Consider the following 24,549-nt stretch of genomic DNA (forward strand, 5'->3'; position numbering starts at 1 on the left):
TATACCCCATGAGACCTAGTATCAATGTTAAAAGCATACTTAACTTAAGTCATTCATCATGGACTATCTGCATATGCTTGTGTTTCCCTTGCTGGGCTCAATGGAGCTCACCCCTGTGGAATTCCTTATTTTTCAGATGACTCTTCTGCTGTTGCCGGTGTTTCTGTCGGAACTACATCCACTCTAGATCCTCCTACTACTCCTGGAGTTGAGGCTCCGCTATATGTGGAGCACGATGTCTCATGCTCGTGTGACGACTGTGCTTTCTCTTGAATGTGCCTGACAGTCCAGGCTATCTCCCCACTCTTTTGTTTTATAAATCACTTTTGTATACTTTAGTATTATATAGATCTTGTATCCTTTTGTTTTGGGTTACTGGTGTGAATTGTACAGTGTAACTCAAACTTCACTTAATATATATATATATGAATGCATTATCACTTAGTCTTCTCTATTATTGATATTATTTCTATTATTTAAATTGCTTCCGCTACGTTTAAATTTACTGTATTGTGATAACGGTTGTGAATAGGGTACTGCACTTGTGATCCTTGGGGATTGGTTGGTTGTCAGAGACATCCAGTCACACTTGGCCCTTATTAACCGGGCCAGGGTGTGACACTAATTACTTGATTCGTTCCAGCTCCGCTTCAGCTTGCGATATGTTTACCTAAGTTATTGCCCGTGCTTCATTTCTATCTCTCCCATCCAAGCTTGGTGTTCATGATTATTCTACCTTCACTCGAAGGGGAATGATAAGGATAGAGTTTCTACTCACACAAAACAGTTAGTTGGAGGAAACAAAACCAGACAATCAGGCCTTATTTCTTCCTATGTTTAAGATACTAGGATCCTCCTTTTATGTTAAAAGTTCTCATTTGAATATTACCTTCCTTTTTTTTGTATCACGGCATAATTTATTGTAAATTTGTACTATCTACAAATAAAAATTACCAAAGCCTAAGCCATTCATTCTGTTCTGAAAGGCTAGGGTTTCTGATCCATGAAAATTCACATAAAGGATGCCCATATGCCGTTTCTGATCCAAAATCTAGTAAAATCCAATGTCTCTGGTAATGCGCAGCCACTAGGCATACCATCTGCATGGTAATTATAGATATGAAAGTCTAATCTGGTTAGTACCATAGTGAATTCTAATTCTTTCAACAGGAACAATATTTGGCTCTACAATATCTCAAACCAATGGCTACTTATGTGATTTTACATTTTCCTTATTACAATTATTATGTCAAAACATGAGGAATATAGCACACTGATGTAAATTATAATATCTATAGTTAGCAAATTTGGATTCAGTAATAACTAAGAATGCTAAAAAAAAGTTTAATATAATTTGTAATCTTGAAAAAAGCGGTCAAATTTGGTTAGAAAAGCAGAATATGGGGGGGAAAAAAAAACAAAAAAACAAAAAGTTAGGTTCTGATTAATTCAGGTATTAATTGGTTATGTTTCAAAACAGTAGTCTATTTCTTAGTTTTTAATTGACGTTTTGTAATGGTTCTGAATTTTTCTGGGCCAAATTGAATAGCTCCTGAATTATTTGCAAGGACCCAATTCTTCAGCCCAAGTGACACATTTCTAAGAATCATTTGCTGACTCTTAAAAGTACATGATTTTTACCAAATGTTCGAACCAATTCAGATTCGATACAAACTCTGAATCGAAAGGACCCCAATTTAATTATTATCAAAAGGACCCACCTGGTTTCGTGTAAGACCAGTTTGAGAAGCTAACATATCCTTGTCTGTGTCAGTTGGGTACCTAAAAAAATAAACCACCATTATATACAAGAGAAGGAGAGTGCAAGGTGCACACACACGGGAGGAGAGTAGGAGAGAAAGCACTTACGGGTGAAGGAAATGCTCAAACAGCCATGCTCTAAGAATAGCAACTGAACGTTCTGGGAGGCCCCTCTGTGGTCTCCAGATGTGCTGTTGGGGTTGAAGGATGCCTGGACTGTCCCCACCTGACTTTTGCTTATGAACAACACGGTCATTGAATCTTAGCATAGGTAAAATTGTTTCACCTTTACTACTACTTGTACCAGTGGTAGGGGATGACAAATCATCCCCAATGGCCCTGTTTATATGTTGAAGCTGATCTGAGATGACATTCTTCAGGCCCCGGAAGTGCCTTGAAACAGCCTTCAAAGCCAAGGTGGTGTACGGGGTGGCAGCACTTAGACCTGCTACTGATTCAAATGATGATACCACAATGTGCATCTGCTGGTGGTACTGCTTATACCTTCTGCAAATCTTTGAATACAATAAGAAGAAGATCCATCATTGAATCAACTATGTGATTGGCCTATGAGGATAATCCATGTTGCAGAAGATATATCATATTACAAATGCAAATACTTTGAGAATAAAGTTCATCATATAGTCACGTGCATCTTAAGATAAATAATTCCTGAGAATTGATATTCTAGCTAATGCCCACTCTACTTGAGTAATAACATTAAAAAAAAATTAAACAATAAATTGATGTGAATAATGATAGCAACTGAAGGAGTGATCAAATTAAGTTGGCAGTCATTTGACAATTCCCATAATGATGTTGACTACTCTGCAAAAATGGCAACTGAAGGAGCGATCAAATCAAGTTGGCAGTCATTTGACAATTCCCATAATGATTTTGACTACTCTGCAAACATCCTATTTTTTATCCCATTATAGGTAATCAACTGGATCTGGAAGAGAACAAGCTGGCTTCAAAATTTTCCTTCAAAAAGTGGCCAAAGATATTAGTGGTGGATTAATGTAGTAATGATTCGATTGCTCAAACCAGTAGCCAAACAAGATCTTTAATCAAAGGATGATTCAAAAGTTGGGATAGGAAAGGCTGCTGAAAGTTGCACCCTAATAAGGGGGCAGAAAATAGGTTTATTAGTTGATTCCTAGTTGGGGTAGGAGTGGGGTATTATGGTAATTAGGGTTAAAAAAGGTATCTATTGATCTCAGAAATAATGTAGGCTGTAATCAATAGTTTACTTGAGGATGTGTTGAATTATGTTAACCAAAATGCCGTGGGGGTATTCTGGTCCTTTTAGGGCCTATTTTATGTACAGCTGACTCTCTTAATAGAGTCGGCTATAGTAGGGGTATTTCTGTCCTGTGAACTTTCTTTCATTCATTATAAATAAGAGGTTGGGGTGATCATTAAATCATCCAAGCATTAAGTCCTAATTTTTCCCGTTAACATGGTATCAGAGCAGGTTTGAATTAGGGTCCCACACACACCCCCTACTATTATCACCTTCCTCTCCTCCTCTCTCCTTCCATCGATCTTCTTCTCTTCTCCTCTTTTGCTTTTTTTTTTTTTTTTTCTTTTCAAAGGGCAGCACTAATGAGGCAATCCATGGATCTAGTTGAAGCCCTACATCACCTCATCAATTAATGAATTAATTAATCACGATCGAAAGAAGCTGTGCCTCTACCACCTGCGATTTTTGAAGACTTCAACATTGAGGATCAATTCTCCCTTCTTAGAAGATCAAGAACAACAGTGATTCCTTGGACAAGCATCTATCTACATCAACAATTTGAAGACCTACCTATATCGATATTTCCAAATTCAGGTTTTTTTCTAAAACCTTAACAATATCGATTTAGGGGTTCCTGTTGTCTGCTTTTGCTGATATTTGGAGTGTTTGGCCTACCCTAGAGCAACCGACCCCAGTTTCAGCCACAACCGACAGGTATTTTGGAAGTTTTGTCAATTCTCACCTAAAATTAGGTTTTTTTCAAAACCCTGAAGGAAATCGATTTCAACCTATACTGTTCAGATAGGGATGGATTTTTGAGGACTATTTGGACTATATTAGAATAGAACTCAATCCAAATTTGGGGCCATTCTGAAGACCGGTTGGTGAGATTTTGTGAAAACTCTCTCTTTACATCGATTTGGATTTTTGTTTTCTGCTTCATCTCTACTTCAATCATGTCTGAGGCAAGTAAAGCATCTTCTGGACCTGATGGACATCCTCGGAATGATTACCTTCCCATGTCTGCCATTACCTTTAAGTTTGATGGAACCAATTATCTGATTTGGTCTCAATCCACATACCTTACCATTGCTAGTCGTGGGCTCACAGGACACATTACCAGTTCTACAACAAAGCCTTCTGAGGTTGGTACTGCACAAAATCGATGGGTATCCAATGACTCCTTGGTAATGTCCTTCCTGATAAATTCAATGCAACCTAACATTGCCAAGGGATACTTGTTATTGGATACTGCCACTCAGATACGGACAGCAGCCAAGGATAACTATGGCCAGATGGGAAACGATGCACAGGTGTATGAGATACATAAGAAAAATAACTAGACCACTATGCAGATTATTGCCCTGCTAGTGCTTCTGATATTGCTGCCTGTCGCAAGCATGTGGACAAAGTACGGGTGTATAATTTCTTTGCTGGTTTGAACGTTGAATACGATTAGATTCGTGTTCAAGTGCTTAGCAGGTCCCCTTTCCCAACCGTGGAGCAGTCTCATGCCTTGGTTCACACTGAAGAAAGCCGCAGAGCTGCTATGTTCCATTCCCCAACTGAGAGATCGGCCCTCCAAACCGGTTCTGGTTCTACTCCCATGTCTGATGGGTCTTCCCGCATTGCTGCTGATTCTGCTAAGGAGATTGTGAAACATGAACATTGCCACAATTTATATCATACTAAAGCTACCTGCTGGAAAATTCATGGAAAACCTGCTATTTAGAGGCTAAACATGGTCGTGGTAAATCTAAAAACAAGGTTAATCACATTGAATCTGTTGCCACAGCTCCCACCACTGAACTTGGTCTCTCCCAGGAAGAACTACAGGCTTTTCGTCGTATGTTAAAGGCTTCTGCTGCATCTACTACATTGACTCCTACCAATTCTTCCATCCCATCAAGTTTCAATTTTGCCCGTTCAGGTATTCGTTCGCAGTTCACTGTGGATTGATAGTATCCAATCTATGGATTATAGACTCCGGTGCCACTGATCATATGATTGGCTCCTCCAGCCTATTCCACAAATATTCTCCCACTTCTGGCAAAGAAAAGTCAGAGTAGTTGATGGTTCCTTCTCATCTATTTCTGGAAAAGGCTCCATCAGTTGCTCCCCTTCTATTACTTTATCTTCAGTTTTACACATTCATAACTTTACTACTAATCTTCTTTCCATTAGTAGTTTTACTAGAGATTTGAATTGCAAAGTAACATTTTTCCTGTCCCATTGTGTTTTTCAAGATCTGGTAACGGGGAACATGGTTCAAGAACTCGGAAAGATCTCGCCCAGATCTCGCTTAAAACTCATTTTTTCAATTAGCAAGTCGAGATGGGAGGGGAAATACAAAGTTACATGGACTCAGTTGAGACCTCGATTCAACCGAGATGTGGACAAACCCATGTTTAAAACGGAAAAGATCTCGACAGAACTGTCTCGGTGAACTCGAGAGGGAAACCATTGGTGAGCTGATTTTTGAGCTTTTGCCACATTGTTTCGACGGAAAACCAGTGGTGGATTTTATGATGAGGGGATGCTCGAGCAGTACCAGTATGGGCAGTAGACGGAGTTGGAGCCTATAGGTTTCACAAGTGAGACTTAATATGCTCATGCCACATAGGATCAAGACCATAGTGCCCCTGCTACGTACAGGATACGTCCATGTCGTAGACAGTCACAAGCTCAGGATGAGGACATGAGTATGAAGACCATGGTGGAGAGTTTCTGAAGCACGAGTATAGAAACTACTAGTGAGCGTCAGTCATGGCATGAATCTCAACCTCAGTTTGACTATGATTATGTTCAAGAGAGCATCGGTTCCGAATATAGTGGCTATGGGCAGTCGCAGTGAGTACACTATGGCCATGACTTTGACACTCGAAGCAGGGTTTGTTGACGACCTATTCACAGTCCCAATCTAGCCATACATGCCTAATGGCAGCAGCAATGGATCGATCCCATTATTCCCATCGCAACCGCCTCTTCTATACCCTAGTATAGGGTACCTTTGGATAGTGGATGACAACACTCATCTAGGTTGTGTGGTAGACTACACGCATTTCTTCAACAACACTTTGACATGGGAATCCTATATGGCATAGTTTGAGTCTTACTGGCTACGGAAACATGGCTTGGAAGGATAGAGGTATATCATATATATTAAGATTGATGTAAAGTACCCTACTTTACATTTCTAATGCTTATTTAAGTTGTTTTACATTAATTGAATGCTTTGATTGCTTTCTAATACTAAATTATGTCCAGAGTAGGGTATTTTAGTACGTCGTCGCCTACCAACCTAAGGTCTGAAGTGAAACTCCCATTTGGACTATGATTTTGCAAAATCAGATGGTGTCATAATGTTTAAATGGCCTAAAATAGGCTAAGTACCAACTTTCAGGCCCAAATTAGGTCTAAAACCCACCAAAACCAGCCTTTGAGTTTAAAAAAAAAAAAAAAAAAACCTGCACCAACTCGATTTTTTGGCTGGGGGAAACCGAGTTCTTGAACCATGAAGGGGAAGACAATTGAATGTGGTAGAGTGCACAGTGGATTGTACGTACTTGATGATGGTTGTCGTCCTCCGACTACATTACCCTCTCAATTATATCAGACTTCCTCGATCTCCTCTGAATTCAACGATGGCATTGTCGATTAGGTCACCCCTCTTTAGGAAGTTTATTTCATGTATTTCCAACATTAGTTAAGCAATGTAATAAGGATGACTTCTTTTGAGAGGCTTGTGTTCTAGCCAAACAGACTCGTTTAACATATTCAGTTTCAAATAAAAGAAGTCTTGCTCTTTTTCATATAGTTCATATTTATGTGTGGGGTCCTAATCCCAAAACTTCTCTTTCTAGCCATCGTTGGTTTGTCTCCTTTATAGATTGCCACTCTAGGAATACATGGATGTACATGATTTCCTAACAGTGAGGCATTCTCCTGTTTTCAGCATTTAAATAAAACAGTTCAGACTCGATTCAATGCCATCCTCAAAATCTTGAGGAGTGACAATGGCAAAGAATATTTGGAAAGTCAGTTCCAAAAATACCTAGCCGACCATGGGATTATACACCAGAGAAGTTGTGTCAATACCCTAGTCCAGAATGGAGTGATAGAAAGGAAAAACCGCCCACTTATTAGACGTGGCTAGAGCCCTTATGTTTGCTCGCCATGTTCCAACCCAATATTGGGGGGATGTTGTTCTCATTGCAACCTACCTCATTAATAGGTAGGATGCCTACTCGGGTCCTCGACTCTCGTACCTTCGCTGAGGTTTTATATGGCTCCTCCTCCTTTGTGGTTCCCCCTAAGGTATTTGGATGTATCTGTTATGCTAGGGATACTCGATCCCCTGGTAGGCTGGGGCCCCATGGGCTTCGAAATCTTTTTGGGTTACTCTGCAACCCATAAAGGATACAAGTGTTACTATTCACCCACCAGACATACTATGGTGAGTATGGATGTTATTTTCCATGAAACCCTTTCATATTATTCATCACCACCTCTTCAAGGGGAGAGTTTTAGTGAAGATGTATGGACTCTTGAGGCCCCTCTTCAATATGCCCAACCTGAGTCTTCTCCACCTACTCTTACCCCTCCCTCGACCTTGGGTGAAGGGGATCCTATACAAGGGGAGAATATGGATAATGGTGATGATGAAGTTCCTGTTCAAGGGGAGCTTACTCCAGTTTAGAAAACCATAGGCGAGTTTCAAAAGAGAATTGAGGATCCCAATCTTAAAGTCTATCAACGAAGTTGCATCAAAAGCAAACAACTTCAATCCACTGTAGCACCAATACCCAACCAGTTCCCAACCTTGGATCCAGAGCCTACTTCTCCATCTGGTAAGACCCCTTCTCCTGAGTTACCTATTGCTCTTCGCAAAGGTATTAGGGCTTGCACTCAGCATCCCATCTCATGTTTTCTCCTATAACTCTCTTTCTCCATTTTTTTCGTGCATTTGGTATCTTCTCTTTCTTTTATTTGTATTCCTTAGAATTGGCAGGAAGCTTTGGCAAATGGAAAGTGGAAGGCAGCAATGATGGAAGAAATGAAAGCTTTACAAAAAATGATACATGGGATCTTATGGTTTTTCCTCCAGGGAAAGACCAATTGGATATAGGTGGGTTTTTGTGGTAAAACAGAAAGTGGATGGCATTGTGGATAGATATAAGGCACGACTTGTGGCAAAGGGGTTCACTAAGACATTTGGGATTGATTATCAGGAAACCTTTACACCAAGGAAAGACCAATTGGATGTAAGTGGGTGTTTGTAATACAACAGAAAGTGGATGGCATTGTGGATAGATATAAGGCACAACTTGTGGCAAAGGGGTTCACTCAAACATTTGGGATTGATTATCAGGAGACCTTTGCACCAATTGCAAAACTGAACACTATAAGAGTGTTGTTGTCTTTTGTTGTAAATCCGGGATGGGATCTGCAACAGTTGGATGTGAAGAATGTCTTCCTCCATGTAGAGCTTGATGAGGAGGTATATATGGATATTCCACCAAGTTTCTCATGTGACAAAACCAAGGCAAGGTTTGCAAAATTGAAGCGTGCACTTTATGGACTGAAGTAGTCACCTCAAGAATGGTTTTGCAGGTTTCACAAGGCTATGGTTTCTGTGGGTTATAAGTAGAGTAATGCTGACCATACTCTTTTTATAAAAAAGGTTGGTGAAAAAATCATCATTCCCATAATCTATGTTGATGACATTGTGGTAACCGAAAATGATGGTAATGAAGTCAGTCAGCTGAAGAGCTTCCTTGGACAAGAGTTCAAAATTAAGGGTCTAGGAAAACTAAGTTATTTTCTTGGGATTGAAGTTGCCAAATCTTCAAAGGGCATCTTTCTCTCTCAAGGTAAGTATATCCTGGATTTATTGTCTGAGACTGGATTGTTAGGTTGTCATCCTTCTGATACACCTATGGATGCTAATGTGCAGCTCAAGGAGGAGCGTGAACCAGTTGATAAGGGCCAGTATCAACGTTTGGTGGGGAAGCTGATTTATCTTTCGCATACACGTCTTGACATTGCTATAGCGATGAGTCTTGTCTGTGTATGCATGACCCCTACTCTTCTCATATGGTGGTTGTTCTTCATATTCTTCGCTACTTGAAGTAAGCTCCAGGGAAAGGGATTCTTCTGTTTCCTTATGATCACCTATGGATAGAGGCCTATACAAATGTTGATTGGGCTGGTTGTCTTGACAGAAAGTCTATCTTTGGGCATTGTACCTTTGTAGGTGGGAATCTTGTTACTTGACGCAGCAAGAAGCAGAATGTGGTAGCTCATTCTAGTGCTGAAGCAGAATTCTGTGCTATGGCACAAGGTATTTGCGAGTTGTTGTGGCTCAAGAATTTACTAAAAAACCTTAGTTTTCTTGTTCGTTTTCCTATGATGTTGTATTGTGACAACTTGGTAACGATCAGCATTGCTCATAATCCAGTACAACATGATCGTACTAAGCATGTTGAGATTGACAGGCATTTTTATCAAGGAGAAGTTGGAAGGAGGACTGGTTTGTGTTCCGTTTGTGAAGTCAGGTGACCAGCTGATGTTTTCACTAAGGGGTTGGCTGGCAGATTATTTCATCCTGTTTAGTCAAGTTAGACATGTTTGACATCTATGCTCCAACTTAGAGGGGGAGTGTTGAATTATGTTCACCTGATTACCGTGGGGGTATTCTAGTCCTTTTAGGACTTATTTTCCTTGTGACCCTTACCTAATAATAGTGTGATTTGATCAGAGATTTCCCTAAGCTCATTAAACTGCATATAAAGCTTATGAGAAACCTGTACAAAATAGATAGTGCTTTCACAAGTGAAAGTCCTAAAAACATCAGACAACAACAACTTAACCTTATCCCAACTAAATGGGGTCGACTACATGGATCCTTTCAAAACAAAGTAGGGAACCGGAAAATGAAAAATGAAAGTATGGGGAATGAGGATAGCCCAGGAAATCAGGAAAATCTTAGCTACATGGTGTCAATAATGTGCTCTATCTGAGGTCATACTTGGCACAAGACCCAGACTATGCATGTCATTCTTCACAACCTCACTTATGGTCATTTTAGGCCTGCCCCTAGCTCTTTTAGCTCCTTCAATCGGAATCAAATCACTCCTCCTTACTGGGGCGTCCCCAGGCCTTCGTTGCACATGGCCAAACACCTCAAACGACATTCTCGGAGCTTGTTACCGATTTGGGCAACTCCCACATCACCTAGTTTTGCAACAAATCCATCTTAACATCCTCATCTCTGCAACACATAGCTTCGCTATATGGCATTTCTTAATTGCCCAACATTCTGCCCCGTACATCATAGCAAGTTATTTTCACCATGTCATCATCCATCATAGTGTGACTAAAAACATCTCACATTGTTTTTTATATATGCTTCATAAGACTTGCTTATCTTGGTATGTATAACTGGGTTTCAATTATTCATCTTTCTTGATTTTTTTTTTTTTAATTCTTTTAATGTTGCTTGCTAGAATCATTAAATCACCCAAGTTCCCCCAATTGCAAAAATCATCAAGCTAACTAGATAATTTCTAATGTCATTCAAGTAAGATGTTTGAAATTTACTTTCTTTGAGCTACTAGGCCTAAATAACACAGATCATATTGAGAGAGTTACTCTTTTAAAATAATGTGGCACGAGCCTGAGTTTTAAGCATACCTGTTTTAAATTTTCAGATAGAAGCATGACAAAAAATAATCAACAAAAAAACTAAGTAATTGAGATTTAGGGTTTATAAGAACCGCATTATCCAGATGCACAATTTGAAAGTGAGGTACCCATGCCCAATACGGCAATACATGCCAGCTGCTGGGAGTCTTGAACATAACATTCCATAGTGATCCAAAATGACTTTAATCTCAAGTAATATTTGGCATAAGGAAGCTAAATTGCCACTTGCGGTGAAAGTAAAGTGGCCAGTTGACACTACATCCACCAGATTATGAGATTAATAAGCTATGCATCATAACTATAAAGTACCATTCATACAGAAAGATGGGATCTCTATGTAAAGACACACCAATTAGAATGCAGAGGTAAATGTCATAGTACACCATTAGAATGCAGTTTGTTGTTCTTCTATATGTTCCTTGAAAATCCGTTACTTTGCATTACACCAAGAAGAAGAGTAGCTATTACCGTCGAATAAGTTTTCTACATGCAACCGGCAGACCTAAATATGAGTGCCAATTCAGCATTGATTGCAATACTTGGGCAACAGAAGAGAGTGTAGAATATTCTCAAATTAATTACCAACTGGACAAAAAGGACAATATAGCGACAGCATTATATAGGCATATCATCAATGACTATCATATGGTTATTATTATAAACAAATAATGGTTGAGTAATCAAGTCCCCAAAAATTGTGTTTTTTTCCTAGGTTAAAAGGTTTTTTTTTATACTTCCATTACCCTGGTGATGTTTTTAAACTGAAATAATAATATGTAATTGCACGAGGCTCCCGCCACTGCGGGGTCTGGAGAGGGTCATAATGTACGCAGCCTTACCCCTGCTTCCGCAGAGAGGATGTTTCCAGATTCAAACCCATGACCACTTGGTCACAATGGAGCAGCCTTACCGTTATACCAAGGCCCACCTATAAAACAATATATATATATATATATTTATATTTATATTTATATGTATGGGCTTTGATATATAAATATTTTTCTAGTATGCTATGGCACTGCCCAAGTTTTAACAAGACCAAGTGCTGGTACAACAGAAGACAGATGATGTTACAACACAAGACAGCTAGCATTATTACACAGAAAAGTTGGAACTTTGGTGACTTGGTGTTGTAACATTGTAACTCACAACATGTGACTCCAAAAGAGTTACAAATTGAAATTACAAGTCATAGGGGAAAAAAAAAGAAAAATAATAATAATAATAAATAAAAAGGAAACATTTAGGGTTTCAAAAGAAGATGAGTATAGATTAAAACATATTTGATGTTGTTTTCTTGTGTTAACTTTAACTTCAAGCACCTTTAGTGGTCAGTGGTAACAGTACTTGCTTTAATTTGGACCTGATGTTTTCTACCATACAAAATACCTGGGATTATTCTGAATTTTCCCCATAGGCTCCATTAGGTTGCTAGTAAAAGTAAAATAAAAATAAAAATAAATAAACCAAAATTTGCACTAATCATAACAACTACAATTGTGACTAAAGCAAAACTTAATACATTTTACTTCAGTTTTCAACCAAAATTACTTAGGTCTGAATAGGAAAGCATGGAAAAAGGCTAAGAAGTCTATTTTGAAAACTGTTGAAAAATTAAAATTACCATATTTACTAAATTTCTAAATTAGTTACACTATCATGATTAGATAAGGTTCCACTCTTATTTTGTTTTAATTTCACTTCCCATCATTTCACCTTACCACTAACCAAATGCAGCAATAAAGTATATATTTGCAGTAAAATGTCATTAAGTTACATAAAAGGGCGTACATAGTGCACGAGGCTCCCACTACTGCGGGGTATGGGTAGGGTCATAATGTATGCAGCCTTACCCCGCTCACGGAGAGGCTGTTTCCTGACTCGAACCCACAACCACTAGGCTGCAATGGAGCAACCTTACCGTTGCGTCAAGGTCCACCCTCTAAATATGTTACCATACACAAGACATGAATGTATGCACACACACACACACACACACATACCAAAATGTATCTTTCATATTTTCCTATACACAAATTATCTTTGATTACAACAGTTAAAGGTGTAGTAACTGAACTTCATGTTGGGGTAAATATTACTTTTTTTCATCTAAATTTGCTGCATGTCATACTATACACATTAATACACGTACACATACATACATTCATAACCTTGAATTTTTCCTACATTCATTTAAAAAAAATATATGCCAAGAGGAAGAATAAAATAAATCAAAGAAGTCACTTTTTGGTGGGGAACATCTATGACTATATTCATACATAAGAAGAAAAAGGAGATCCTAAATGACTGGTTCTCACCATGGTGATTGAACAGCAAGCTAAAGTAAATCTTGTAACCAAGAAAAAGAAATCCAAAAATTCCATAGGTCATGATTATAATACAACTCTATTCACTAAATGGCAATTATTAGCAGGAGCAAAGCATGACTAACCTCTTCTTGCATATATAATAGCCTTGCCTTCCTTTGCTGGAACTCAGGATGACATGATTGATAAGGTCCACTTCCACTTCCACATTCACCACTAGCTTCATTAGAACCGTAGAATGAAGAAGAGGAGATGCCAGATCTCCCAGCGCTAGGGCCAATCTCAATCTCAATGTTCGCGGTATCACATGTACTGATAATGTTTCTTGAACCCTTCTCTGTTGTTTTACACATCCCCATGAACCTTGGGCCCGTGACATTACAAAATTCATCGAGAAGATATTGGGCAGGTTTCAAGAACTTAGAACATTTCAAAATCAATGCATACCCAGTGAAGGGGCCAAGAGGAGCCGTACTTCGTCTAACACATGTAGAAGAAGAACTCATATTTCCTTGGATGATACTCCCATAGCCGACAGTAAGAGGTGATTTTGAACTTGAACTTGAACACAAATAACCACTAGTCTTTGAATCTTGAGAACTACTTGAACCATTAGCTTGGGATTGAAAATCTTCAGACCCAAATCTTCCTCCAAACTGAACCGTAAGCAATTCAGATGGTCGATGTGAAGAAAGTGACAGTGATAGGCCCTGCGGCATAGAATCACTCTTTTCAGCAGAAGTATTAACACTGGAACCATTGTTCTGGTTTCCATAAGATGGAAAAAGAACCAATTCATTTCCATCATTTACCCATGAGCCAGCTTCCCTAACTCTAGAACCCATTTCAAAACCTTGTCTCCCAATACCTGAAGAAGTCACAACTTCCTGAAGGGTATTTTGGTAAAAAGGAGAACTGAACTGCATTTCTCCATATTGTTTAATACTCTCTTGATCAGATATTTCATAACCAATAGAGGCAGGCTTGGTTCCTGATAAGATTCCCCCGACAAATGAGGGGTTTTGATTGCAACCATTGGTAGTTGTTGACCCATTCAAATAATTTACAATCCAATCACAGTTTTGTTGTGACCCAAAACCTTTCCAGTACCCAGCATTGTTCACTTCACTAGCCTTAGCTGGAGGGTTAAACTCAGAATGAACTGGATGAGAAACAAATGGGGCATCATCGGTCCCCACCAACCTACCAGTTCGATCTACACTTGCTTCTTGTTGCAGCATTGCATCCCTGTGAGCTAACAAACCATGACTGTTCATCGAATAATTTAGCATTCCCAAGGAAGAAAACATTGCTGGATCATAAAGTGGATCACAACTCCTAACATTCCTAACTTGAATAAGATCTGGAGATAACTGTACCAAGTGGGTTGGAAAATCAGGTTCAGTGAGCGATGGGTTTGAATGATGCTGAACCCTTAACTTGTCACGGCGGCTTTGTTGAGCTACATGCGATTCGGGCCTAAAGTTGCTTAACCCCAACAGTGAAGTCTCGAAGCTCGTTCTTGTTTGATTGAAACATCTATCCGATTCGAATCTGTCAGACATGGATCTTACTCGATAGACTCCAAGATCAAGCGTTCAAAAAATCTCAAATCGTACTCCTGCAACACCATATAATATTAAATCAGTTAGCGTCAAACCGTCATTATTAGGAGAAAACATTCAGGCTCACACGCCTTCAAACCTACAAGAGTAAATTTATATTTGTGTACGATTCATTTACTTTCGTATCAGAGCCCTCTCACTCTCCATCTATCACGTTCGTCACAACCCAAGCAACACAGCAAAGCGAGCCGAGCGAGAGCGAGAGCGAGAGAGAGAGAGAGAGAGAGAGAGAGAGAGAGAAAAGACCGAGACTCTCATGACATCACATGAATCATCAAAGGTGAAGGAAAAAGACCGAGACTCTCTCTTTCTCTCTCACACACAAGCACACAAACACATCGCTTCACTGCTATTTGTGTAAGAATCTTGTGCGCTTTCAGACAAAAGGCTTCATACATACCTCATAAGTGATAAATTTCAAACTCCAAAAGTTTCCAGAAGAGTGCAATTTAACTACTGTGGGTAACTTAAGCACGAAAGCTTTTAGATATCATGAAAAAAGCGGAACCAAAGTTTCAGAGAACACGAGAACTGAGGCACGCCGCCCAATGTAAAGCAAACAGTAGGAACTGATAAGTAAAAGTCACAAGCGTTCAAAAGTATTTTCTAAATAACAAAACCCTAACCTTACAAAGAAGATAACAACAGTGTCAAACTTCGGTCAGAAAAAAACTCAAAAACAATCTGAATTAATTAAACTCGGTAATCGCAACTTCATATTACCGGATCCATGAATAAGTTTTCAAAGCTCCGTAACAATCAATAATTCCTGAAGCAAGAAGAATACAAAATATGATGATTCCTCAACCATCGACTCATCGAGGACAGTTAAACACTGATAAACAGTAAAACGGAAAATCAAAATAGATCTAGCGATGAGAAATCGTAGAATCTTGCAATGAACAGTGAATAACAACACGATTCATCATTACCTTTCGTGTAAAGATCGTTGTAGACTTTGAATAAAAACTCCACTGAAAGCGGAAAACACAGTAGTTTTGTACACCAGAAGCAATCCGAATAGACGTCCAAGCAAAGGTAAGCTAATCAAAAAGCTTCGTACAAGCGAGCTCGAAAACGATAATGGCGAACAGAAGATAGATAATCAAACGCCGTTAATTTTTTTTAACGTTTTCCCAGTCAGCAAGCAGTAGACTCCACACTGGCGTTCTCTAGACGTTACATTTAACGTCGAAATGACACGATTTGATGGTGTTTTTGGTGTAAATGCAACACCGAAAGTCTCCAAATCAAGAAACTCAGAAAGGAGTTTTCCCCTCAACCTCCGAACCGCTACAGAGACTTCTTTTTTCATTAAGTGGTTTCGCGCGTTATAAAAGCCCAGCCGAGAGACAAGGAAAAGCTAATGAAAGCGATGGATAGTAAATGCGGAACCAACCAAAATCCAACCCTTCATTTAATAGTAAATTACGAAAGTACCACTGGATTTAAAAGAATGGCGCAGGCGAGGGAAGTATGTAAGTAATGTACCGTCGTAGGCAGGTAATGAAAAGGTGATAAAATGACATAAAAATCCCATAATAACTCTCGAATTAACGAAAATACCCTCGTGTTTGTGTCGTAAAAGAACATTAGCCTATGTATAGGGTAGGATTACGTTTAATATGGGGATTACAGTGTACAGTGTACACGTGAAAAGACAGACGAAGGACAAAATAATCGAAAAGACGTGAAAGAAAATACTAAAATATGATATAACGTCAGCGTCTAAATCTTAAAATTTACACTGTTTAGGTAGAAATAACTGTTCAAGTATTCGATGGTGAGAATGTAAGATAGAAATATTCAAATATGTGATTTATATTTTTGGACGCCACAGTCATTTCGCCCGCCCCATGTGGGGGCACAGTGGCAGAGTACGTGTTTTCAGGATATTGTATAATTTCATGGGGGTGTGACGATCATTTTATTCACGTGTAGGGGCAAGACATCATACACACGGATCTATATCTCTTGCAAATTGCAATTCCTTGTCCGGTCCAATTTCTTTAGTACCCCTAACAAAAGGGGCCGCAATGACCATTTCATGCCTGTTCGAACACTCTACCCGGTTGGGGTCCACCCCCCTCTTATTATGGGAACTAAGAAATTAGATCAGACAGAAAATTACAAGAGATAATTTTCCCCAGACACACCCAATTAGAGCTCTTTCTCTTTCTTTTCTTTTTTTTTTGGGCAAATAAGGGTACGTTGAATACAAGGCTCTTCCAACCACAAAGTGAAATTTGATCAAAATATCGTACATGTAATAGATAGGGCTTTCTTAATTAAAAAATCCAATCTAGCTCTTGCCTTTATCCGCTCAATTGGCTAGCCTATTTTTTATAGTTATAATTGCCAAAAATAAATAAAATTCTTTGCTACTACATTAATGCGCACTAGAAAGCAGTTTTAGGAAGATGAGTAAAATAACACACGATAAAATAAGATGATAATTGTAAAATATCCGAGATGATAGGTTGGGCCTTCAAATGTGTGATGATTTTTGAGAATTGAGGAGAATCGAGATTGATCTCGACTGATTCTAATATGAATCAATTGCATGGTTTTAGGTATTGATATGAAACTAATACATATTATTGGTATCAATCGAAAATTAAGAAATGAGCACATTTTTAGCTGATTCAATCGATATTCGTACCAATTTGACCAATTCCTATCTGCTCCAAATTAATTTGGAACTGAGTGATACCTGTTCAGATACCATGAACTAAAACCATGATTAATTAGCCAATTTGATAAGACTCTTAAATTGTTTTAGTGCACGATATAGGTATGATCGAGTGTCGACATAGATCATCATGGATCCACCCGTATAAATTATATTTGCCAGTAGTTTTCTTTAAAAATCAGGTTTTAGATATGTTTTCCATAACTCCTACCATTTGATCAATACGAGATCGAGATATCAGTATCAGTATTAGTCGATATTGATACAGATAAATCGATACGGCTGATTCGTATCCGTTTATCCGATACCTAAAACCATGGACTCTTTTACAAACCCACAATAGCAAACGAGGGAATGAGATTACACCAAACATGTGCAAAAATACTTGATTGGGACTCTTTTAACTTTGTATTTCCCAAAACGGGGAGTTCAGGTGAAATGGGATCATGTGAGACTCACAGGCTTTCGAGTTCTTGATTGGGAATTTTGTATTTTTTGGGTTTATGGATTTGAGTGTGGTGCTCCGCCAGATCTTTTGCTTGTTGGAGTTGAGATGTTTTCACCGTTTACCGAGAAAGGGGTAGAGATGGTCAGAAAAACAGTAGAACTGTACGGACATGTCTTTCAAGTCTCGTTTGTCTTCCTAGAAGACTAGCTAGAACTGGCGATTGGAAATGCTTTTACGCTCAGAAACTCTCACTCTCTGATACCAAAATTACGATAAGACCGGGATTTTCATCTCAAGCTGGACTAACTTTGTTTACTATCGGACGGTTGACAGGACATCTGAACTATCTACACCTGTTAAACCTTTACATGTGTTTTATAATATCATAATTAAAAGAGAAGGACAATGCGTTAATATAAAAGAAATAAATGAGTGGATCCCACAAAAAATGGGAGCAGAGAGATGCATTAAATGAGCTGAATTCCAATTAATGGTTTTACATTACATCAAACATAATGAGATTATAGAATCTTGCTAAAATTAAATTAAATTAAATTAATTGGAAGGATCGGGAATTTATTTAGGGAATAAATAAAGGAGAAAATTTTCGAGGGATCCAAAAAATTGAAAGAAAAAAAACACGCGCCAAAGACTCACTTGACGACAACCCCTTATCATATTACGTCATCCTATCACGTCACTACAGAAACCCTACTACTCCTACATCATACCTATAAAGCCCATTTTCTCGCTCCTTTCTGAGCTTTTCATTTTCTTTTGAAGGATGTCTTTGATAATCTTGTTGGCGAAACTACCCCTCTCAAATCTCAATGGAGGAGAGAAATAATCATCACTATGGGTTGGAATTGGACACCGAATTGGTGCCCGAAAGGTATCAGGCCTATCGGCTACTCCGACTCGAATGGAATCGACCAGGATTGACCGGTTCTAACCTAAACGATCTACCTTTTAAATCACTTTAGGAACCGTTTATTAAATCAAATTAAGAATGTAAACGGATCAAATTAGATCGGATAGTGGCATTATTATATTCGGATGAATTTGGATAATATCATATCCATTGACATCTTTATCCTTTCGTTGATGAAACTTAGGGTTGAGACTTGAGAGGTTAGGAACTATCCTTTCTTCTATTCGTGTTAGTCTTTGATTTTCTTACGTTTTTTATTTTTGATTTTATTTTGTATTTATTTTAATAGGTATGTGAAACCATATATCACAATGCATAAAACAATATATATAAACCAATAGAAAATCTATAAAAAAGAATCACATTTTTTTAACTTATAAAATTATTATAAAAAAAAAAAAAAAAAAAACTTAATCGATAAACGGACACAAAGATATATTTCAGACATTTTATTACCATCAGATTACTAAACAAATCGGATAATAATCGATTGGATAGGGGGATTATCATATTCATATCCAATTAGTTTTCGGACGGATTCAGATCCTCCTAAACAGATACAAACGCGGATCGAATACGGATTTTCAAATATCCGTTGACATCCTTAAATTAAATGCTCGAGTATCCTTTCACCATGATGGTTACGACGGATCAGGCTCCATGGTGGGGCAAGATTGCAGGGAAGGATGGACATGTGGTCTGACATGGTGATCATAGATGCTAGGTGGAGGAAGTCAGAGGTAAAATGGTCAAGCTAAGGGAGAATCACTGTTTTGGGTCTATTTATAAACCCCAACCCAATAATGTATATTTTTGTTATTTGAATGAATATATAATTATTTGAATATCTAGAAAAATATATTATTTGAATTTTGAGAGATACTATAATGGGGAAAATTATCAACTCAATTTGCCTGCCCATCAATTTTCTCAATTCTCTCTAATAGAGAAAGGTGGACCCCATCCAGGCAGTGTATTCAGGCAGGGGGTAGGGTGGTCATTTTCACTTCCTATTAGATGGAATTGAGAAAATTGACGGGCAGGCAAATTGAGGGGATAAAGGCCCCTATAATAGTGCCTGAACCAATTAGAAACCAGAACCAGCCCCCATTAGTAAACGGTTTCGGACCTCAGGTTTGGAACCAATTAGTTTATTGATCTAGTTTTGGTCCTGGCCCCTTAGGATCGGAATCGTTAAAAAATCAGACAAATTTACACCCTAAATTACGATCAATAAATGGAATCAAACCCAATAAGGCGAACTCCTTTGCTCCTCTCCAACCTTGAGCAGGTGTTGGTGGTGCCCTTTACTAGTATTGGAGACCTTATGTAGACTTGCAAACACAATTATAAGGTGGGGACATTTGAGGCTGTGTTTGATATGCACTTTCGTAATATATTATGAGCCTACAGCTTAGGATCGGCTGAGCCTGATCCCGATTCCAACCATCTAGAGTGCCCGACCCATGCTAGGTTTCTAGGGTTCAGGCAGATTCTAACTAAATTGGAATCGGCTAGGCCTGATTCAGATTCCAATTAATAGTTTAATAATCTTGCTCACAGTTAAAGTTTCAGTGCCCTTTTTTTTTGGTAAACAGGTAAAGTTTCAATTCAAAACTATAAAAAATTAAAAAATTGCTATTGATCTCTATTATTGTATAGGGTTGATGTTCTTTGTGCCGCAGCGCAACCTACGCCCAATCAGACACATGAGCCTGCCATTTAAGGGGCAGGGTGGTCATTTCATCAAACTCCCATGTGTCTGGGTGCAGCTTACGCCCCCGGCACATAGAACATTCGGCCTATTGTATATTAGAGGTTAATGATATTTTTGTCATTTTTTGCAACTTTGATTTGATTTAAAACCTATAACATGCTCAAAAATTATTATTATTATATTTTGACTTGAAATAAACTTGGGAAACAAAAGGATTGGGCTCCTCTCTAGTGCACCCATAGAGGTCGACATGTGGCCGAGGTGCCGTTCGAACGATGATGATGAATGTGTACACCCGAGCTAGAAATCTTTCTCTCCATTGCATGTACAACACGCTCAGGTGTGCACATCCATCCTCGACGTTTGAACAGGATCTCGATCACATGTCAACCTCTGGGGGTGCATCGGATTCGAACCAAATTAGACCTAGCCCGTCAAGTCGAAACGTTTGGGAGCATAGAGCACTATCCCATAGGCTTGTTTTGGGCTTGAGCCAAACCTAAATTGAAGGTGACAACTTTTCATAGTCCTACATTTGTCAATGTTTTGTTTTACTACTTGAAAAACTCTGTTTGGGATACAACTTGACATGTGAGTACAACCAAGTTTTAGCTTATGCAACCTACCACATGAGGGTTGTGGAAATTTAGGGATGTAAACGGATCGGATTCAACTCGGATAGTGCTATATCTGCATCCGCATTCAATTAGCTTTCGGATAGTGCTAAATGGATACGAACACGGATACGGATCGGATATTTTATCCGTTTACATGTAAATATAGTTTTTCGGATAGCTATAGCCTATCCGTATCTGTATCCGTTTAGTTTTCGGATGGATTCGCATAGTGCTAAATGGATATGGACACGGATACGGAAACGGATTTTGGCTATTCATTTACATCCCTATGTGAAATCTAAAACATAAAACGATTCAATAAATAAATAGAAATAGCAAATAAACTATCACACAATGCAAGGGTATACGTGGTTCGATAAGATTGCTTAAGTCCACAATGAGATGAAATTTGTTTCATTGTCAATGGAGAATAGGGTCACAGTCGCTCATCCTCGTGTGTTTCTTAGATTATAGAGAATGAACTATCACTATAATTTTATAGTGAAACCTACATAGGCACACATTACCGAATTATCCACGTGGCCCTAAAGTTTTCTCGGAAACTGCCACCCTGAACCCCCATCATGAACCAGCCAGTTTGTCGAGGCCCGGTAATGAAGGTAACATGGGTGGTGAGCTACGGCCCTTCGAAATCAACCTACAAACACAAGTGACAAAATACAGGACATTGTACCCCCTAACAAGGGCATCTAGGTACCTTCCACCAGTCGTTAACTGGGTGGCCCAACCAGATTACCAGCTCACGTTCCTGGTGTCCTAAATCAGAGTTGCTAAATGCTAATTAGAAAGGTGACCTAACTTAGAGGCGGCCCAATTGCTGAGACCAAACCTGCTCCAAAACTAGGCTTTTATTCTCTGGTAAGTTATGCCCAATTTTGGGCCCTCAAACATTCAATCATTCCCCTCATCATATTTCTAGCCACGGATGAGAAATCTTGAACTTCACCATGGTCCATGGAATTAATTTAAATCTTGTTAGGTAAGGGACTAAGAGACAACTAGGAAAGTTGCTCTGGGCCCATTGTGGCGCAACTCAAGTTTTCAGCTTTAATAATTGGTCCAAGATGGGACTAGTAAACAGGACACCTCTTCTGTGACAATGACCCTAGGAATGAATTATTCTTGTCCTGCTGATTTGTTGCAGTAACCATGATTCTAAATATTCTCTCTTCCAAGGCTCAACTCAACCATGGTTCTAAGTATCGGTATTGTATTGGTGAATCGGTCAATTTGTATCGGTATCACCGGAAATCTATATCAATACGATACTGATATGGATCGATTGTAATAACTAAAAAGTGATCCATTTTAAGTTGAAATTTTACTAATGAGATGCTTGTCTGATCCTCTATTACAAGGACTAACCCATGTACTGTCATGTAGTGAACTTTTATACTTCACTAAGTATAGTGACAGGAAGAAAACCCATTTTAACGGCAGGTTGCTGATACTCTAGAGAAATCGCAAAGGCAACAGAAGCAAAGGCACGACCGACACGGTACCTTCCAACATCCAAAATTTTCAATTTTCAATTTTCAAAGAGTTATTAGTATAAAACTATTTTATATTTATTTCAATTCAAGATGTACGTGGGGTTATTTAACCTATGTACTACCAAAAGACAAATAGTGATGAGTTATACTTCACTAGGGCTAGTGATGCCTAGAGAACGATATTGATACCTATAACTTTGATTTCAACCCGACCCAACCCAACCCAAGAAACTTGTCCTTGACCGTATTTGAGGTGTGGGCTCCCCTTCTTTTTGGATGCCCAATGCTTATTGTCACAGGTAATTGAAATAAGCAGCTTTTGGGCCCTGGCTTCTTGTTTCCTATTAGCTTGGATTTAGTTATTAGCGTATTTGTGTCGGTGCCCTGTGCACTACTTTATAGGGCTCACCTCACAAAAAAATCGTACAGACCTGAAGACTTTAGAGAAGTTAAGTTCACCATTTACGGAGAATACCAAATATATAAAGTTTTCCTATATGTAGACATTGGTAGAGATTAGATACTGAATTGTTCAATCATCGGAGGAAGATCCAGGGTGTGTGGGACCTACATTTTTCAGTTTTTTTTTTTTGGTTTCTTGTCTTTCAATCTCAAACATTGAATTCCGCTTTCTAAAACGACGTAAAGAGTCGTGATAGGTGACATGACAGCAAGTGTTCTCTTGCGCTTCCTATGTTCTGTCGGTAGATATGGGAGGATTTTTTTTCTTCTTGGATTCCAATCTGATGGTTATTGATAGTCTTTACTCAGTTTCGGCTTGGATTTGGATATGACCCCTGACCCCACGATTAAAACCATGGATTAAGGAATCGTGGTTCAGTCGGATCGGGTGAATCACCCAAGTTGAATCCGAATCGACATCATCCGATCCCAATTCTTACTGATTCAACTCAATCCAGTATGGATTGGACGAAGGGTGAACTGGGTCTGTTCGGTTCGAGTGATCCAACCAAAACCTGCAACTTGAGTCTGCCGTTGCACTCCGCAATTTGTTGTCGATAGCCTCTTTCACTCCAATCTGTCTATAACAAAGACAATTCAATCCATATGATAGGCTACTTGAATTTCTAGGGTTTAACCGACGATGGTGTGATCTTATTTGAAACCTCATCACTTATACATATTCTATTAAACTTGATGGGAGCCATTTTGAATCTATTGACCCTTCAAGGGGAATTCGTCAAGAATGCCCCCCCTTGAGTCCCTACAGTTTATAACAATTACGGAATTGGATTAAAGTACCTCAGCGTACTTAAAAAATTTCACACCTTCTATTTGTTGATGAACACTTTCATATTCTGTCGAGCCACAGATGGTGATATTTTTGACCATCAAATCTATTCTAAACCTTTTCAAGGATCTTTAGGGCAACATAAATCTCCAAATTTGGTATTCATCTTAGTATTAACAACCCTGAGCAGGTCAGAAGTGGATCAACATCATCTCCAAGGAGGCGTGCGCCCAAAGTGCTGCTAGGGGACATCTAACGGCTGAGCTGTGCCGCACACATCTCGGTGCACACTTAGGGATGTGTGGTGCACAGCTCAACGACTGGCAGCACCCTGCGCGTGCTGGGCTCCCTGGAGACAAGCTAAATTAGTCAAAAGTAGAATCACACCTGTATGTAGGAATCCCTCTTTTTCTCTCTCATTCAATCTTCTCTTAATCTCATCCCCCATCATATTATATGTCCTTCTTCCAATTCCCCAAATATGTTTGCAAACAGCTAAGTTCTATAAATGCAAGTTTCAGGTGAGGCCATAAATCTTCAGAAAAGAGATTTGTCTTAACATCCTGGCTTCTGTTTGCAAACCCAAACCATTAGGAGGTCTCGGAATTAGACAAAAACACATCCATAACAAAGCCCTTCTCATTCAACATGGTTGGTGATTGATCTCTAACACCCACACAAATGTGAGCAAGGATCTTAAAAACAAAATATT

The 24,549-nt window shown here is 38.9% G+C and overlaps 2 protein-coding genes and 1 long non-coding RNA gene across 4 annotated transcripts in view; 1 reads left to right on the forward strand and 2 right to left on the reverse strand.

The window, feature by feature from the left end:
• The window catches only part of LOC122651573 (BEL1-like homeodomain protein 8), a 42,465-nt gene extending 28,458 nt beyond the window's left edge, over positions 1–14,007 (reverse strand). Inside the window, exons 1-4 of one of the 2 annotated variants that reach the window (XM_043845014.1) lie at positions 13,582–14,007; positions 13,167–13,533; positions 1,870–2,276; positions 1,722–1,782 (exon numbers count right to left, since the gene is read on the reverse strand). In XM_043845014.1, coding sequence (XP_043700949.1) covers positions 1,722–1,782; positions 1,870–2,276; positions 13,167–13,533; positions 13,582–13,967 — 1,221 coding nt within the window. In that variant the 5' untranslated portion in view covers positions 13,968–14,007. Of the gene's footprint in view, positions 1–1,721; positions 1,783–1,869; positions 2,277–13,166 lie in introns of both variants that reach the window. The other variant, XM_043845013.1, reaches the window with a different exon arrangement.
• LOC122650484 lies at positions 13,981–14,661 on the reverse strand. The gene is made up of 3 exons (XM_043843896.1): positions 14,099–14,661; positions 14,026–14,056; positions 13,981–13,990 (listed from the first exon to the last, which is right to left on the reverse strand). Exons 1-3 carry the CDS (start codon positions 14,604–14,606, stop codon positions 13,981–13,983), a joined length of 549 nt encoding a protein of 182 aa, XP_043699831.1. The 5' UTR covers positions 14,607–14,661.
• A 962-nt stretch (positions 14,662–15,623) lies between these two features.
• On the forward strand, positions 15,624–15,757 carry LOC122649799. Its single transcript, XR_006331332.1, has 2 exons — positions 15,624–15,666; positions 15,700–15,757. It is a non-coding gene; the product is annotated as an uncharacterized LOC122649799 (long non-coding RNA).
• The last annotated feature ends 8,792 nt before the right edge of the window (positions 15,758–24,549 follow it).

This window comes from Telopea speciosissima, chromosome 2 (assembly GCF_018873765.1).
Source record: "Telopea speciosissima isolate NSW1024214 ecotype Mountain lineage chromosome 2, Tspe_v1, whole genome shotgun sequence".
Classification (NCBI taxonomy): domain Eukaryota; kingdom Viridiplantae; phylum Streptophyta; class Magnoliopsida; order Proteales; family Proteaceae; genus Telopea; species Telopea speciosissima.

Coding starts and splice junctions, on each gene's coding strand:
- LOC122650484 (XM_043843896.1), bottom strand. CDS start 14,606: ATGTCTGACAGATTCGAATCGGATAGATGTTTCAATCAAACAAGAACG. Junction 14,057..14,098: donor TGATTGGATTGTAAATTATT/TGAATGGGTCAA, acceptor ATCAAAACCCCT/CATTTGTCGGGGGAATCTTA.